At 30.7% G+C, this 15,518-nt stretch overlaps 1 protein-coding gene across 1 annotated transcript; it reads left to right on the top strand.

Moving 5' to 3' along the window:
• The first annotated feature begins 5,782 nt into the window (after positions 1-5,782).
• LOC114282497 ((3S,6E)-nerolidol synthase 1) lies at positions 5,783-13,687 on the top strand. Its single transcript, XM_082886833.1, has 7 exons — positions 5,783-6,068; positions 6,152-6,413; positions 6,531-6,903; positions 7,158-7,376; positions 7,500-7,638; positions 9,633-9,881; positions 13,127-13,687. The coding sequence occupies exons 1-7, from the start codon at positions 5,871-5,873 to the stop codon at positions 13,412-13,414; spliced, it is 1,728 nt and encodes a 575-aa protein (XP_082742959.1). The 5' UTR covers positions 5,783-5,870; the 3' UTR covers positions 13,415-13,687.
• The last annotated feature ends 1,831 nt before the right edge of the window (positions 13,688-15,518 follow it).

The following is a 15,518-nucleotide window of genomic DNA, read 5'->3' as shown; positions in this document are numbered from 1 at the left end:
ACACATATTTGCTGTATCAATGGAGTACATCCCCTATCTCCTCCCAAACAATATCCGGTTTAGGAGTCCATCCCTTATTTTCTCCTAAACCGTGGAGTACATCCCCTATCTCCTTCCACACAACGCAATGTATATTAACACATATCATATACACGATCAATCAATACATAAATTTGATTTTTATTCCATTCATCATATTCAATGACATTCAACCGATTAGTTTTAATTCGCCTAATCGTCATGCAATGTCTACAACAATCAAGACTATCCTCCACCGATAACCCAAAGCAATTATTTCTAAACAGATAATAATTATATCAACATATAATTTATCAACATTTCAAAGGTGAGTGATTAATGAATCCAACTCCACCATTCTCCCTCATAATGAGCCAACTTCATTATTTCCACTCAATTTCATATTTCCATAATAAATGTCATTAATTACACTAATGACCCAAATATACCCAAACATGGCATTTTCTCATTTTTCTCAACATTGACCCAAAGGTCCAAATATTATCAACAACATCAGTAATCCCATTTTCAGACCCAAAACGCATATGTTTGAATCAAAAGAACAAAACCCCTCTTTTCAATATAACACATCTCAAACCCTAACTTTCCAAATCAAACCATTTATACAAAAAGCTCAACATCTATGTTAAAGCTCATAAAAAGGAGTAGTTATCCCTACCTCAAAGTTAGAGCTCAAAGGAAGAAAATGAAAAAACTCAAAATGCTCCAAACCCCACTATTTTCGGATCAAAATATAGGCCTCAACAAGCTCCACACTTTTTATAAAGGCCCAAGGGTAGAAGATTACTCCTACTAGATCAAGCCCTAGAGAGAAGTTGAAGTTTTAGAGTGAGGTGCTCTCCAATGGAGGTTTTGAAAAGTAAGAGAGAGAAAGAAAGTGTGAAAATTGATTTAAAATCACCCAACTGCCATCTGATATACGACTAGTCCGCTCGAGCGGAGAATAGGACGCTTGAGCGTCAAACACAAAAATTGGACACGCTCGAGTGCAAGAATACTCGCTCGAGCGTCAAGACACAACTGCAAAGTACACTTGCTCGAGCGCAAAGGAAAACCTGCTCGAGCGTAGATTACCCTCTTCCAGTATTTTTACAGACATTAAACACCCGCGAGAGCGCAAAAAGGTCCGCTCGAGCATGACCCGCTCGAGCGTAAAGAACTCCGCTCGAGCGTGAAAAACAAACCTGCAGTACTTTTGCAGAGGAACAAAATGCTGAAAGTGTGCAAACTCCGCTCGAGCTCAAAGGGATCCGCTCAAGCGGACCACAAAAAAAAACTGGGCAACAAGAAATGGAACCAAGGCTCAACCAACCTGTTCGAAACACGCCCAACACATCCTAAAACCAAAATATATGGAATTAAAGGATGACAACAAGACATATACAACAACCAACTCCACAGAACCTAAGTCCGGATACAACAATCAAAGAGGAAGAATTAGGATCGCTATATCAATATATACTATGTTAAAGAGAGTTTGTAAACAAAATATATATATATATATATATTTTACAACAACATTAATAAGAGGAGTACTGACTCTAATAGAATTTAAGTGGCGCCCAGTAGGCTTATAGAGAGATTTTCTAAAAGTTTTTGATATTATAACAAAATCATTTTCTTATATATATATATATATATATTCGTACTTCAGCATTTGTTTTACATATGTTAGCAAAAATAATGAAAGTTTTCAAAAAATATAAGGGTAATGAATATTATATAGCCATTATTACTGCAATGAAAGAAAGATTTGATAAATATTTTAATCTATTGCCTCATTTTTTAGGTTTAGCCATTGTAATTAATTCTAGGTGCAAAGAAATTAGTTTACAAGAATTTTTAGATCTTATTTTCGCTGATGTAAAACAATTTGCCCCTATTATGAAAACATGTACAAAATTATTAAAAGAATATAGGGAAGCTATATTTGTAAATACACCTTCACACACTACACCAGCCTCATCTCGATGTGAAAAATGTTTTTTCCAATAAAAGGTAAAAGAATATTTCAATATACAAGCGTAAATAGTTCTAAATTACAACGTTATTTGGATAGCTTACAGTGGATAATAAGGATGATTTTGATATTTTGAATTGGTGAAAACAAAATCAACTTATGTAGCCTGTGCTTTCACAGATGGCCCGTATCGTTCTTATTTTTACAGTTGCTTTTGAAATAACTTTTAGTGCAGGTGGACGAGTGCTGAGCGATTATCGCATTAGACTTTCATCCCAAATGGTTAAGGCACTGATGATATCGAAAGATCATATGCATGCGGTTACGAGAAAGACAAAATTATAGTGAAATGAGAGAATTCAAAATGATTTGGATGATATATCATCGAGTAGCGCGAGTAAATTGTCTGCCTCCTCCGATGATTGATCAACATTTTTTTTCCCGCTATTTCATTTCATAATGTATCTATTAGATTATTGTAGTAGAGTATAATGCAAATAATTGATAGGCTAGTAGGTGCCAATCTAGTTAGGATGTATTTGACTTATAGTAATATAATTTTTCTATCATCATGAATAATCTATATCTATTTTATTTAATGATATAAATTTTTGTAATATTTTATTTTATTTTGAAATAGAAGTTATTCATCAAATAAATATTATCTATTTAATTTAATGATTGTAATATTTCGTTTCATTAATATATATATATATATATATTATATATATATATATATAATTATTCATTTCAAAGAAGAAAACTACATTATTTCATACTTTTTTTAGTCATAATAAAAAAAAAAATACATAAGTCATACATGATTAAATACCACTACATGAAACATAATTAAACATCCCATTAATCTTAGGGATTTTTATTGATAAATCTCATTTAGAAGTGTTCTAACCCAAGAAATCCATGAAAGAATTTTTTTACCCACTTAGTCTCATGTATTTATATTTTTATTTCATAAAATCATTTTTCTTGATTTACACTATTTTCTAAGACTCTTATACCCTTATATTTAATATTGATATTTAATGTTGGGGGAGAAGAGATAAGGGAAATGACCAAGGCATAAAATTTTTTATACACAAATTAAATGACATTAATGTTATTATTTTATATTATTATATAATGTGAATATATTTTTAATTGACAACACATTAAAAATAATATGAACATTTTCTCTCATCTGATGTGAATATATTTTTAATTAATAACACATTTAAAAATAATATAAATATTCTCTCTCATCTGATATGAACGTTTACAACATCTTTCCGAAAAATTCTCTCTCAATTAATGTAGTGATATGAACGTTTACACTATGTGAACCTTTTTATTTTTAATTGACAACACATTAAAAATAACATTCATTACACATTCTTATTCACAACATGTAGTGATGTGAACATTCACAAACATATGAACATTCTCTCTCATCTAATGTAGTGATGTGAACGTTTACATTCGTATGTTTTAGTATGAATATTCACATCATGTAATTGACAACACAATGACAAAAATTCATTTCAAATTAATATGAATATAATGATGTGAATATTTATTTCAATCACATGATGTGAATATTCACATAATGTAATTAAATACACAATGATAAAAAATTCATTTTAAATTAATATGAATAGAATGACAGTCAACATTTTGATGCATGATAACTACCAAAACATAATAACGATCAACATTAAATATTAACATTAATAGGGAGCATGAGAGATTAATGGTGTTTTGGTCTTCTTACCTCAAATAGGATCAAATGGAATAGTTAAAAATAATATGGGTTGAATAAAATAAAACTCTTAGAAAGAGGATTTCAAAAAAAAAAACTTCCTTAATCTTAACTATAGTACAATTTTTCTTTTATTTTTTATCCTCATAAATAATCTGTATATATAGGCGGTGTTTGGGAACCTTGGCCACGGGCTATTTTAGCCTCAAATATACAAAAAAGTCTTTTAGCCCCCAAAATGCATTGATTTAAAAAATATATATATATATATATATATCTCGGCAGTGGGCGCAGTCTACATTGTCAACGTGACAATGTAAGCACAAGTAGTGACAGCCCCATTATTTTAGAAAGTAAATGACAATTTTGCCCCTTCAGATCTATTTTGAAAAAAGTGAGGTTAGGGACAAATTTGTCATTTCAGTCTCAAACATCATTTCAAACACATTTTTTAATATACAACGGAAATAAAAATCCATCCTATCTTCTCAAATACAAAAACTAAAATAGTTAAAAAAGTTAAAAAACTTTTAAAATAATCACTTCCCAAACACTCACATAATATATCTATCGTTTACTTTTTATAGGGAAAAAAAAAAGAAAAAAAGGCTCGCAAAATCCGTCCCAAAAAATGACGGGAGCCCGCGAGGCCTAAAGGCAGGCCGGGTTCAAATTACACTCTACACGTGATGGAGAATGGAGTCTAAGATGGATAATTAGGTCATTTCATAAAATCACATCCTTATAAACTGAATAATTTTGCACATGAATCTTTGGACAAAACAAAATCAGATTTGACTTCTGAACTGAAGGCCGAAATATGAATTAGGTTCATTATTATATAGTCATATTCATTTAACTATATTTTTAACCTGCTGAAAAAACAGCAAGAAAGGGAATTCTTTGATAACGAGTGCTCAAAAAGTTCACAACTGGAGACCCGTTTGGAATTTGGTTTAAAAAGTTAAAAAATATTATAAATTGTCATATTGCTCTTTATATTTTTTAAATTTTTTTAGTAAAAAATTAAAAAAATTAATTAATATAGTCAATTTCCAAATAGGGCCTAAATATTAGAAGTTAGAACACTTAGATTGTTTTTGAATTATAAAATTTCGGTAGAGATTTAGTAAGGAAAAGAAAAGGAAAAAAAAAAGTAAAATGTAAATTAAATATAGTTATATTTCAACTACATCTCACCACCTTTTCTTTTCCTTTTCTAAATTCCTATTCAAATTTATGATCTAAACACATACTTAGAATATCTCCATTAAACTAGCTACTAAATGTAACTAAATGTTACTAAATTTTACCTCCATCAAACTAGGTATGAAGTTAGTCATTTTTGTTTTTGTAATTTTGACTCAACAAATATTACTACTGATTTCACTTAGTCAAACATTAAAAGAGTTTACTTTTCATATTTTGAAATTATTTGTGTTGATTTTTAAAAAATAATTCTAAATTAAAATCAATAAAAATAATATAGAAAAAGAATAAAGAGTTTAGCCAAAATAGAAAAAATAACTTCTAAGTCAAAATACAATAAAATTCTAACTAGTATGATAGAGATGCTCTTAGGGTCGGTTTGAGAAGTGGTTATCTTAATAATTTTTTGATTAAAATATAGGTGAAAGTATAAACATGTTTGAAAATAATTTTTTAATTTTTATAAAAAAAAACGTGTAAAAAATAGAGAAAATAAAAATTTTAATTTTTTTTATACGACTGACTTTTTTAGTGACTTGAAACAAAATAAACCATTAATTTTTAATTTAATCAATTTAAACTATAATGTTTTGCTTTTTTTTAATTTAAATTATTTGTCTATTTTTGTTTTATAAAATTGACCGAAAATAGTATTTTATTATAAGACTCAATTTTTTTTTTTTTTTTTTGGGACGGTCATTTTCTCGTACGGATTGAAAACTTAAAAAACAAAACTCGTGGTAAATGTGTTAATCATGTCATATTATAAAGACGGAAGCAATTAAACGCGTTCTATAAATAGGGGTCCTCTTCTTCACTCATTCAAGCTCATCAATCACCCCAAGAACAAACGTACTTTCCATAAAACACAAAACAAAAAAACACTTCCTAAACATTGTCCTCATCATGCAAATCTTCCACTGTGCATCTCCTCCTTCTCATCTTCCCATTGCTCCAAACAACATCCCACAAATCAACAAGACTAGTCTCATTGCATCATCTAGTACACTTAAAACCCACAAATGGAGCATTGGTGATGATCTCACTTTAGTTTCCAACCCCTCAATACACAAAGACTATCAAACTGGATATCGCAGCTTAACCGTTAAGTTTTTCTTTTTTAATTTTATGACTAATCTTCGAAAATCTTGATGTTCTTGAGCTGACAATGTGGAACTTATTTGCAGGATGACTTTTGTGTAAAGCATGAACAAAAATTGAAGGAAGCTAAGAGGATGTTGAGGAAAGTAGGAGAGAACCCATTAGAAGGTTTGGTCATGATCGATAACCTCCAACGCCTAGGCATCGATTACCATTTCCAAGAAGAGATTGAAGCACTTCTACAAAGCCAATATACGAAATCCAACGCTACTACGCTTGGTTATGACCTTTATGAAGTTTCTACTCGCTTTCGTCTACTAAGGCAAGAAGGGTACAATGTGCCCGCGGGTATGTGAATTTTCATTATTTTTTCACTACCCAACTTCATTTTTTTGAATTCTTTTTTATCAGTAATATTTGTGCTTGAAATAAGTGTAAATGAATGGGAAATTGGTAATGGAACAGATGTGTTTAACAACTTTAAGGCTAAGAACGGAAAGTTCAAACCAGAACTAAATGCAGATATGAGAGGGTTGATGAGTTTGTATGAAGCTTCACAGCTAAGCATAGAAGGAGAAGACATTCTTGATCAAGCCGCAGACTTTAGTACCCGAGTCCTTAACGGGTTGATGCCACATCTTTCTCATCATCAAGCTCGAGTTGTCAGCAACACACTGGGAAATCCCCATCACAAGAGCCTAGCAAGGTTCATGGCAAGAGATTTCCTTAGTGATTACACGAACCCAAGTGAATGGGAAAATGTCTTGCAAGAACTGGCGAAAATGGATTTTAACATGGTTCAATTCACACACCAAAAAGAAATACTTCAAGTATCAAAGTAAGATTTTGTTTTTAATTTAGTGCAGAGAATATTGTGAGTCTAATTTTGTTCACTCACTTAACAAGTAGATAAAGAAAACTCTCTTACCTAATTAGTTATAATAGTGGGAATTATTACCTCAACTAGGACCCACCTCACCTTTTTTTAACTCGTGTTAAGTGAATGAACAAAATTGTTTTCAATGACATGCATGTTAAGTTTGTTCAAATACGAAGATTCTTCTGCTTTAATTTGTAGTTTTGTGATCTCAGGTGGTGGAAAGACACGGGTTTGGCGAGTGAACTGAAGTTCGCTAGAGACCAACCTCTAAAATGGTACATGTGGCCTATGGCAGCCCTCACAGATCCAAGGTTCTCAGAGCAAAGAGTTGAGCTCACAAAACCCATCTCTTTCATCTACTTAATAGATGATATTTTTGATGTTTATGGGACACTTGAAGAACTCACTCTCTTCACAGAAGCTGTCAATAGGTATGCATCATCACCCTTTATTTTCAGAAGTCTATTCAATTATATTGTGTGGATGTGAATGCATTAGAGATATAGTTGTTTAAAATAAAGTTTATATAGATCAATAATTATTGGATAGTACAGATGGGAACTTGGTGCTGTGGAGCAACTACCAGAGTACATGAAGATTTGTTTCCAGGCTCTTGATGATATTACAAACCATATTGCTTACAAGGTCTACAGAGAACATGGATGGAACCCCATAGATTCTCTTAGAAGAACGGTACACCATAACATTTCTAGCTAATTGTACATTCACATTGTCAAACTGAATTTGTAATTGGATTTTAAATTTGTTGAGTGAAAAGATAAATGAAGAGTAATACTAAAAGTTCAAAGTTTTATCTCGAACTTTATAGAGAAATATCAATTTATGCCTCAGATTCATTCATATTTAGAGCCTACATTATACTAATTCAATCTCTATCAAACAAACATATTACCCAAAAAAATAGTGACAATTTTTCTAGGACAATAGGATTTCTATAAATGAAGTAAAAGTAAGGCATGTTTAGTGTTGTCACTCCATTATATAAGGATTTTAAAAATCAAATTTTTTTTCATCTCCAAAACAAAAATTTTGTTGCAAAAATATTAGAAGACAAAATTGTCACGAAAAGGCCATCCCGAGAAATCCAAAAAAAAACAAAAATAAATAAATAAAAGAAACCCTTTAAAAACAATTTTTAAAATATTGGTAATAAATGCACTTTCAGTGATAATAATTTTGTCTCAAAATATTTACTTTTTGAAACCAAAATTTTGGTCTAAAAAATATAGTAACTCCTTATTAAATACAAACGTGATGGAGACCCCTAGTTTTCCCCACTCCACCACCCCCCACACACACGTGGGGGTTGGTTATTGGAAGAAGGAAAAAAAAAAAATTCTGCACCAATCAGACTCCACTGGAACCCAGTGGGGGTCTGAAAACATTAGTCTATTAAATAAACTAAAAATGCAGTGACTATTCTTTTGGCTACTAAGCCTATGTTTGGGAAGTTGGGTTTGAAGATTTTTCTGGTTAAAATAGTCATAAAAAATAAAATAAGTTTTTTAGTCCAATAAGATAAAATATCACATCTAACCCATAATCATTACATTCTTTTTCTCATAAAAAAATCAAAAAATTCAAAAGTCCTTCCCAAACCAGACTTTTTAGCCGCAAGTTAAAATAGCCAAAAAAATCAAAAAGTCAACTCACTTTCCAAACGAAGCCTAAGATATTTTCATTCTAAAAAGTGATTTCATTCTTAAAACCTTAATTTGTTGTAGTGTGTTATTGTTGTTGTTTTTATTTGTTTTATATTTATTTTTATCTTTCAAGTTTTGGAAAGAAAAGTAATAAAATGTTCAAAAACTCCTATTTTCATTTTCTATTTGAAATCATTTTCAAAAACTCAAAAATCACTTTTTTTTTATTGGCAAACTCGAAAATAACTTTTTCACATTTCCTAAAAAGTTAGTTGCTTTTAACGACTTTATTCGTAAACAATTTTGAAGAACTGTCACCACATAAGTTTTTTATTTTTTGTGTTGTAGAAAATGAAAAATGAAAAATGAAATCAAGTTTGGCTAATCTAAAAAAGTGCACTTATTTCATCTTTTTATCATTTTTGGGTCATATCAATCAACATCTCCTCTTTACTTTTTCTACACATAATACAAAAAAAGTCAAAAAATGTACTTATTTGGTCTTCCCAAACTTGGCCCAAGTAGGCCCCCCTTTTTTCTGGGGCAATTACAATTCAGTGTACTTTCAAAAAAATAATTATAGATTCATTAAAAATATATATATATATATATATATATAACTTTAATTATTAGGTATCGTTTAGGAACATGTCATTTTAGTAACTTTTTGACTTTTTGGCTAAAATAAAAGGTAAAAAAAATTAGTATGTTTGGGGTGACTTTTTGGCTTTTTACGAAAAGATGTGTAAAAAGTAGAGAGAAAATAGAATCTTTGACTTTTTGATATAGGTTATAGGCTTTTTGGCTTTTTTTTTTGTAACTTTTTAACTTTTTTGCTAAAATGTTAACTTGCCAAACGAGTCCTAAATGTTGATAAAAGATTTCACTAATCTATAAATATTTAAAGAAAAAAAAAAACTGATATGTAATTTTTCCTTTTTTTTTTTTTTTTTTTTTTTGGTACACAAATCCGTTCACAAATCTAAGAATTGATAACAAGTCCTTGATTGTTTGTTGTTGCAGTGGGCAAGTTTATGCAATGCTTTCTTAGTAGAAGCAAAGTGGTTTGCCTCAGGGCACTTGCCAAAACCAGAAGAGTACTTGAAGAATGGTGTGATTAGTTCAGGTGTACATGTGGTATTAGTACACATGTTCTTTCTATTAGGTCACAACATAACCAAGCAAAATGTCAATCTTGTGAATGACAATCCAGGCATTGTGACTTCTACAGCTACAATTCTTCGTCTTTTTGATGATTTGGGAAGTGCCAAGGTATCAACAATCTCTATCCTTTTTCTTTAGTTCCTATGATTTGTCTATCACTAGTTTGTCATGTCATATGAAAAGTCGAACTTTAACTTGATCAATCATATAAGTTTATTCACCACAATTACTTGATACATATGCGCAAAAAGAAAAAATTATGTGTATTCAATGATTAAGGCAAAACTTCAACCATTATCTTGAATAAAAAACTACTCGGAACACATGAAGGTTGTACAAAATGTTAGACTTTTTCTATGTTGCATTCATAAGCCATAAAAAAAATAGAGGGATGCACCAATAAATCCCAAATTAATAACTTATGCACTGTTTAGTCCTAAAAGTTTTCTTACAGACTGAAAGGTTCCATTACAATGTTTCAAACATCAGATTAATGTTTCAAACATTAGATTTCGAACATCAGATTAATGTTTCGAACATTAGATTTCGAACATCAGATTAATGTTTCAAACATTAGATTGATGTGCAAATGGGACTAAATGGAGCATAAGAAAACTTTTAGAACTAAATGGTTCAACTTTTCAGAAACTAAGACTTATGGGTAAATTTTCCAATAAAATAAAAATAAAAATAATAAAAATAATTAAAATAAAAAACTTAATCTATAAACTCATTGTCAATTGATTTTGGGTTTGATGTTTTAACAAAGTACAAAGATGGGTCTTGGATGGTCTCCAATGAGTCGAGGAGTCTCAGCCTCAGTCCATTATTTTATCTCTCACCTCTCAATTATCTCCACATGCGAGTCTCAGCCTCCGTCTAAGTCTATTATCTTATCTCTCATCTCTCAATTACCTCCGCATGCTAAAAGTTACTATATTAATTACTAATTGATTTTGATTTGGATGAGTTAGACACTTTAACATAAAAAAAAAATATGTGATTCAAGTGACTCACAGGATATTAAAATTTTATGCCTATTTTTCTGTGTTTTTAAAATTTTATTTTCATGGACCCATAAAATGATAAATTTTCATTGTAATCAAAGCCGCCAAAAAATCTAGTTCAGCTTGCATCTACACCAGCAAGGAACCAAAAGTATCTAAAAAAAAGGTATTGGCTCACAGTGCTCAATAAAAATAGACTTAAAAAAAATTATCATGAAGTTTATGTTGAAAATTAAGTAATTTTAGCATTAGATTCAAATTTAAATTTTTGTATAATGAAACCTATACTCAAATGAATCTCTACTACATATCATAGATTTTTTTTAAATAAGGTTATGTTTCCTTTCAACATATAATCAGGGCATCTTGGTCTTTTTGAAGACAAGGCTTTGTTTGGCATACCGACTTGGGACTAATAATTTTCTCGGCCTAACTGAATGATATTGGGTGGTGAGGAGCCCCTAACAAGCACTGACACTAGTCGTGACATTGGGCTAAATGGCCCAATGGTTATGGACCCAGATTTAATTGACTCTGTTTGGTAGGGTTTATTTTCAGTTTATTTCAACTTTTAGCTTAATTTAAGCTATTTTGATGTGTTTGGTTCAACTTAATAGTATAGTTTATACCTTTTTATAAGTCAAAAATCAACTTATTCTTTGAGTGAGGGAGGAGAAACTTAATTTATAAGTCAAAAATTAAATTATGTTCACAGCTATAAGGTATAAGCTATTAGAGTATAAGTTATAATCACTTTCTCACAGCTTTACCAAACAGGTCATTGTCTAATTGAGCCTGCCATTGCGCACACCACCACAACCACCCGAAATAAGTAGGTTCACCAAAAACAAAAGAAAATTTGCCAACCCATCATCATTATTTATTAGGGTAAATTACACCTAGATTTGAAAAGATATATATAATAAATGACAATTCTTAAGATTTTAACTCATATAATATTTAATTATTTTTTTATTATCAATAATTCGTTAGTTATTTGAAAGTAAAAAAAAGATATTATCATTCCTTTTATACTAAAATGTATATTTGTCTTTATTTATTTTAGTGTATACTTAACATTGGCATTAGTTTCGTTTATTTTAATGAAGTTAATGTATTTATATAAAAAATATAAAATTAATTATATGTTTTTAAATTTTAAAGAGGTGAATATAATTTATCTAAATTTTAATCTTCATAGCTAAAAATACATGACCATATGAATTATTACTGAAAAAAATAAAAAAATAAAAAACAACTGCTCTTCAAAACTAGTCCTAAATTTTATAACGGTGGTGCTAGAGATCACTAATTTAGTGGCTCTAAATCTACCACTACTGAGGTGGTAAAGCAAAAAAAAAAAAAAAAACAGACACAATACGAACTGTAACCCACTGCCACATCACTAATGATAGCTTTAATTAAAACTTCCACTCATTTTTCATTTTATAATCAATAATTCTATAGAGACAGAATTAATGGGCACCATAGATGTCAGACAATGATACATAGTACATACCCCACTAGCAATGAGATCACCATAGATGTCGGATAATGATACATAGTACATACCCCACTACCCATGAGATCGTTCCCCTCACTTGTTCAACCTGTATTTTATAAAGTCAATTATTTGTGGAAAATTATTAAAATTCTCGGACTAACACAGGTTTATACTCCTTAACTAACTTAATTAATTATCATTTAATATGTTTTTTTCATATTTCTTAATCACCCAACACAACACATCACCTACTCATATTCTCCACCAATCATAATACTATAGAATACCACGTGTCCATACTCCAAGATTAGCCTAAAAAATGTGGGTTTCTTTCACGGATTTAGTTTTTTTTTTTAAGTTATCATCTTAATTTAAGAGAGCGTTTTGACTTAATAAATCCATTTTGAAACCTTTTTTAGTGATCCAAATTGTTTACTGTTTAGGCTTTATTTAGTAGAATATTCATGTGAAAAACTAAAATGATTGAATATCGATAATTATATATTTGAATCATATTTATTTTACAAAAATGGATGACAAATATAATTTTTAAAATAGCTATCCATTTTTTGTAACAGAATTTTAATTCAAACTTATAGTTACCGATGTTTGATTATCTTGATTTTTCGTATGAATATTCTACTCAACGAGTCTTACAAAGTGAACGGTTCAGATCATCAAAATCAATCCTAAAATGAGTTCACTAAGCCCAAACACTCTGTTAAATTGAGATGACTAACTTGAAAGAAGCAAAATCTTCTTTTTCATTTCTGTCAAGATGGTCTATCTATGATTGTCTATTTCAGATTTAATAAAGCTTGTCCCACTACTTTAAATGACAGGATGAGAATCAAGATGGCAAAGATGGGTCCTATGTACAGTGCTACATGAAGGAGAACAATTGCTCCTCAGTTGACACTGCAAGAAAGCAAGTCATTCACATGATATCACAAGCATGGAAGAGCCTCAACAAGGAATGCCTATCTCCAAATCCATTCTCATCAGCTTTCACAAAGGGTTCTCTTAACATTGCAAGGATGGTTCCTTTGATGTATAGTTATGATGACAAACAAAACCTCCCAGTCCTTGAGGAGTACATGAAGTCTATGTTCTACGATAAATTACCTTAGGTGAGTGAGCATTGTTAGATGCTCTGCAACTTCTTCACTATTGATGCTACAAACCTAGCACCTGTAATGCTCATAAACTAGCTGTTTGGTGAGGAATAAGTGTATAGTCCAACAAGATGCAAGAAAAATGTAGTAGTCATGTTACAAGGTAAAAGATGTTACTTTCCAATCTACTAAGGTTCTTAGTAGTGTTTGAATCTAGGATTTGAAAAAGAATTTGCGGAGGAAAGTGTGAAGCCTCTATTTCATTCACTTTTCTTTTCTATTCATAAATCTCTTCTCAAATCCAAGATTCACGCACAGTCTATCTGTATCATGGCTTAAATTTATGTCTTGGATTCAAAATGCAAAGAAAAATGACACCAGAAGAATATTTCAACTAAAGAAAATGATAACATTATAACGAGATAACAGAATTGCTATCTAAACAATTTTTCAGTCAAGGATGCCAAAAGATATAAAAATCATTCATTGTGACTTCTCACATTGGGCACAAATCTTTTCTTCCATCAATCCTCATCCAATCACCTAAATTGCTAACTAAACAAATTTTCAGACAAGGAGGCCAAAAGATACGAAAATCATCATTACTTCTCACATTGGGCACAATAATCTTTTCTTCCATCAATATGCCCACACAATCACCTTCTCCCTTCACCTTCTCTGCTTCACTGAGAAAGGAATCTGTGTAGTTTAATCAAAACTGGTCATATTGTTCCTCTATTGATCAAGAATTTCGATTTTTCGGAAGTACCATAGTCATCCAAGCACCTATCACTCCCGTAAAAAAATAAAAATAAGAACAAATAAATAAAATCAAGAGATGGGGCGTTAGGTGCATTTTGCATTTTAATATTAAAATGCTTAAATAATATTTCTGGAGTGTATTTGTCAATACATATTCCAAAATATCTATTGCATATAAGCTAATCAAATTAGGCTCGCTCTTCAAATATAGCTAGCCTTGAATAATTTTGTTAATATAACTATTGTAATAGCTAGCCCAAAATATGCTAATTCCAGTTATAATAGCTAACATGCTTCATTTAAAGAGGACCTTAGAGATGCTCAAATTAGGCTCTAATTCCATTCTTCTCCATCTCATCAATCATTGTAAGAATGAAACCAAAGGAACACATTTCAAAAAAATGCTTTAATAAACACTGTCGGGCTTAACCAACAACTTCTCTAATAATCTATAAGAAGCTTGCTAATTTCAAATTCATGCACTCTGCGAGGAGGGCCTTTAAAGATTTGACTGTGTTCACAATTCAATTGGGGTATCTCATGAGAACTTTTGTGCAGCAAGGAGGTGGCTAAGTGTGCTTCTGATAAGCTTTAAGGCCAAGGTGGCGAACGTGGCCAGATTCAGAGACATTCTTGAAGATTGGATTGAAGAAAATCTCTAGTAATGCAATCTTCTTGTTGAAATCCTAGAATAGTATCAAGTTAGAAATTCAATTGTATGTGTTTTGTTTGAGGAAATTTGAGTGTTATAGATTCATTGTATGTTGATTGGTATCAACTATGTATTTAGTTTATTTTGGAACCTCCTTTGGTTCCTGATTAGATAATAGGTCATGTATTGGGGTTTTAGGATATATTTGGTCATACATTTTATTAGGGATGTTCTTGTCAGGTGTCTGTTGCCCATTGTTTGTAAGGCTCGGGCATGTATGCCCCTTGTATGTAAATATTTTATTTCTTTTATTCAGACTCTTAACAATAAATAAATAAATAAATGTCATACATAAAAAAATATGGAGAACACCCAAATTTTTTGACATCCAAACAAAGTGATACCATGCAATATGTGTGACAACAACTATAAGTCAATTTACAATATATACAGTAGCTTGTGACATAATACATTTCCTTGGACTGTATTCTTAATTTGGTTTAGTGTCAAAGACAGATAAAAGAAAAATATATCACATTTCCTTGGACTGTATTCTTAATTTGCTATATGTTGGAAGTCTAAAAAACAGACTATAATTGCTAATTCTACAATGGAAGCTGAGCTTATAGTGTTAGCTTCAGCATGTGAGGAAGCGAATTGGTTGAGAGATTTGTTACATGAAATCCCTTTTGGGAAAAAACCAAT

Source organism: Camellia sinensis, chromosome 9, assembly GCF_055761805.1.
Source record: "Camellia sinensis isolate YWXY chromosome 9, ASM5576180v1, whole genome shotgun sequence".
Lineage (NCBI taxonomy): Eukaryota > Viridiplantae > Streptophyta > Magnoliopsida > Ericales > Theaceae > Camellia > Camellia sinensis.
This window is presented reverse-complemented; position numbering and strand designations above follow the sequence as displayed.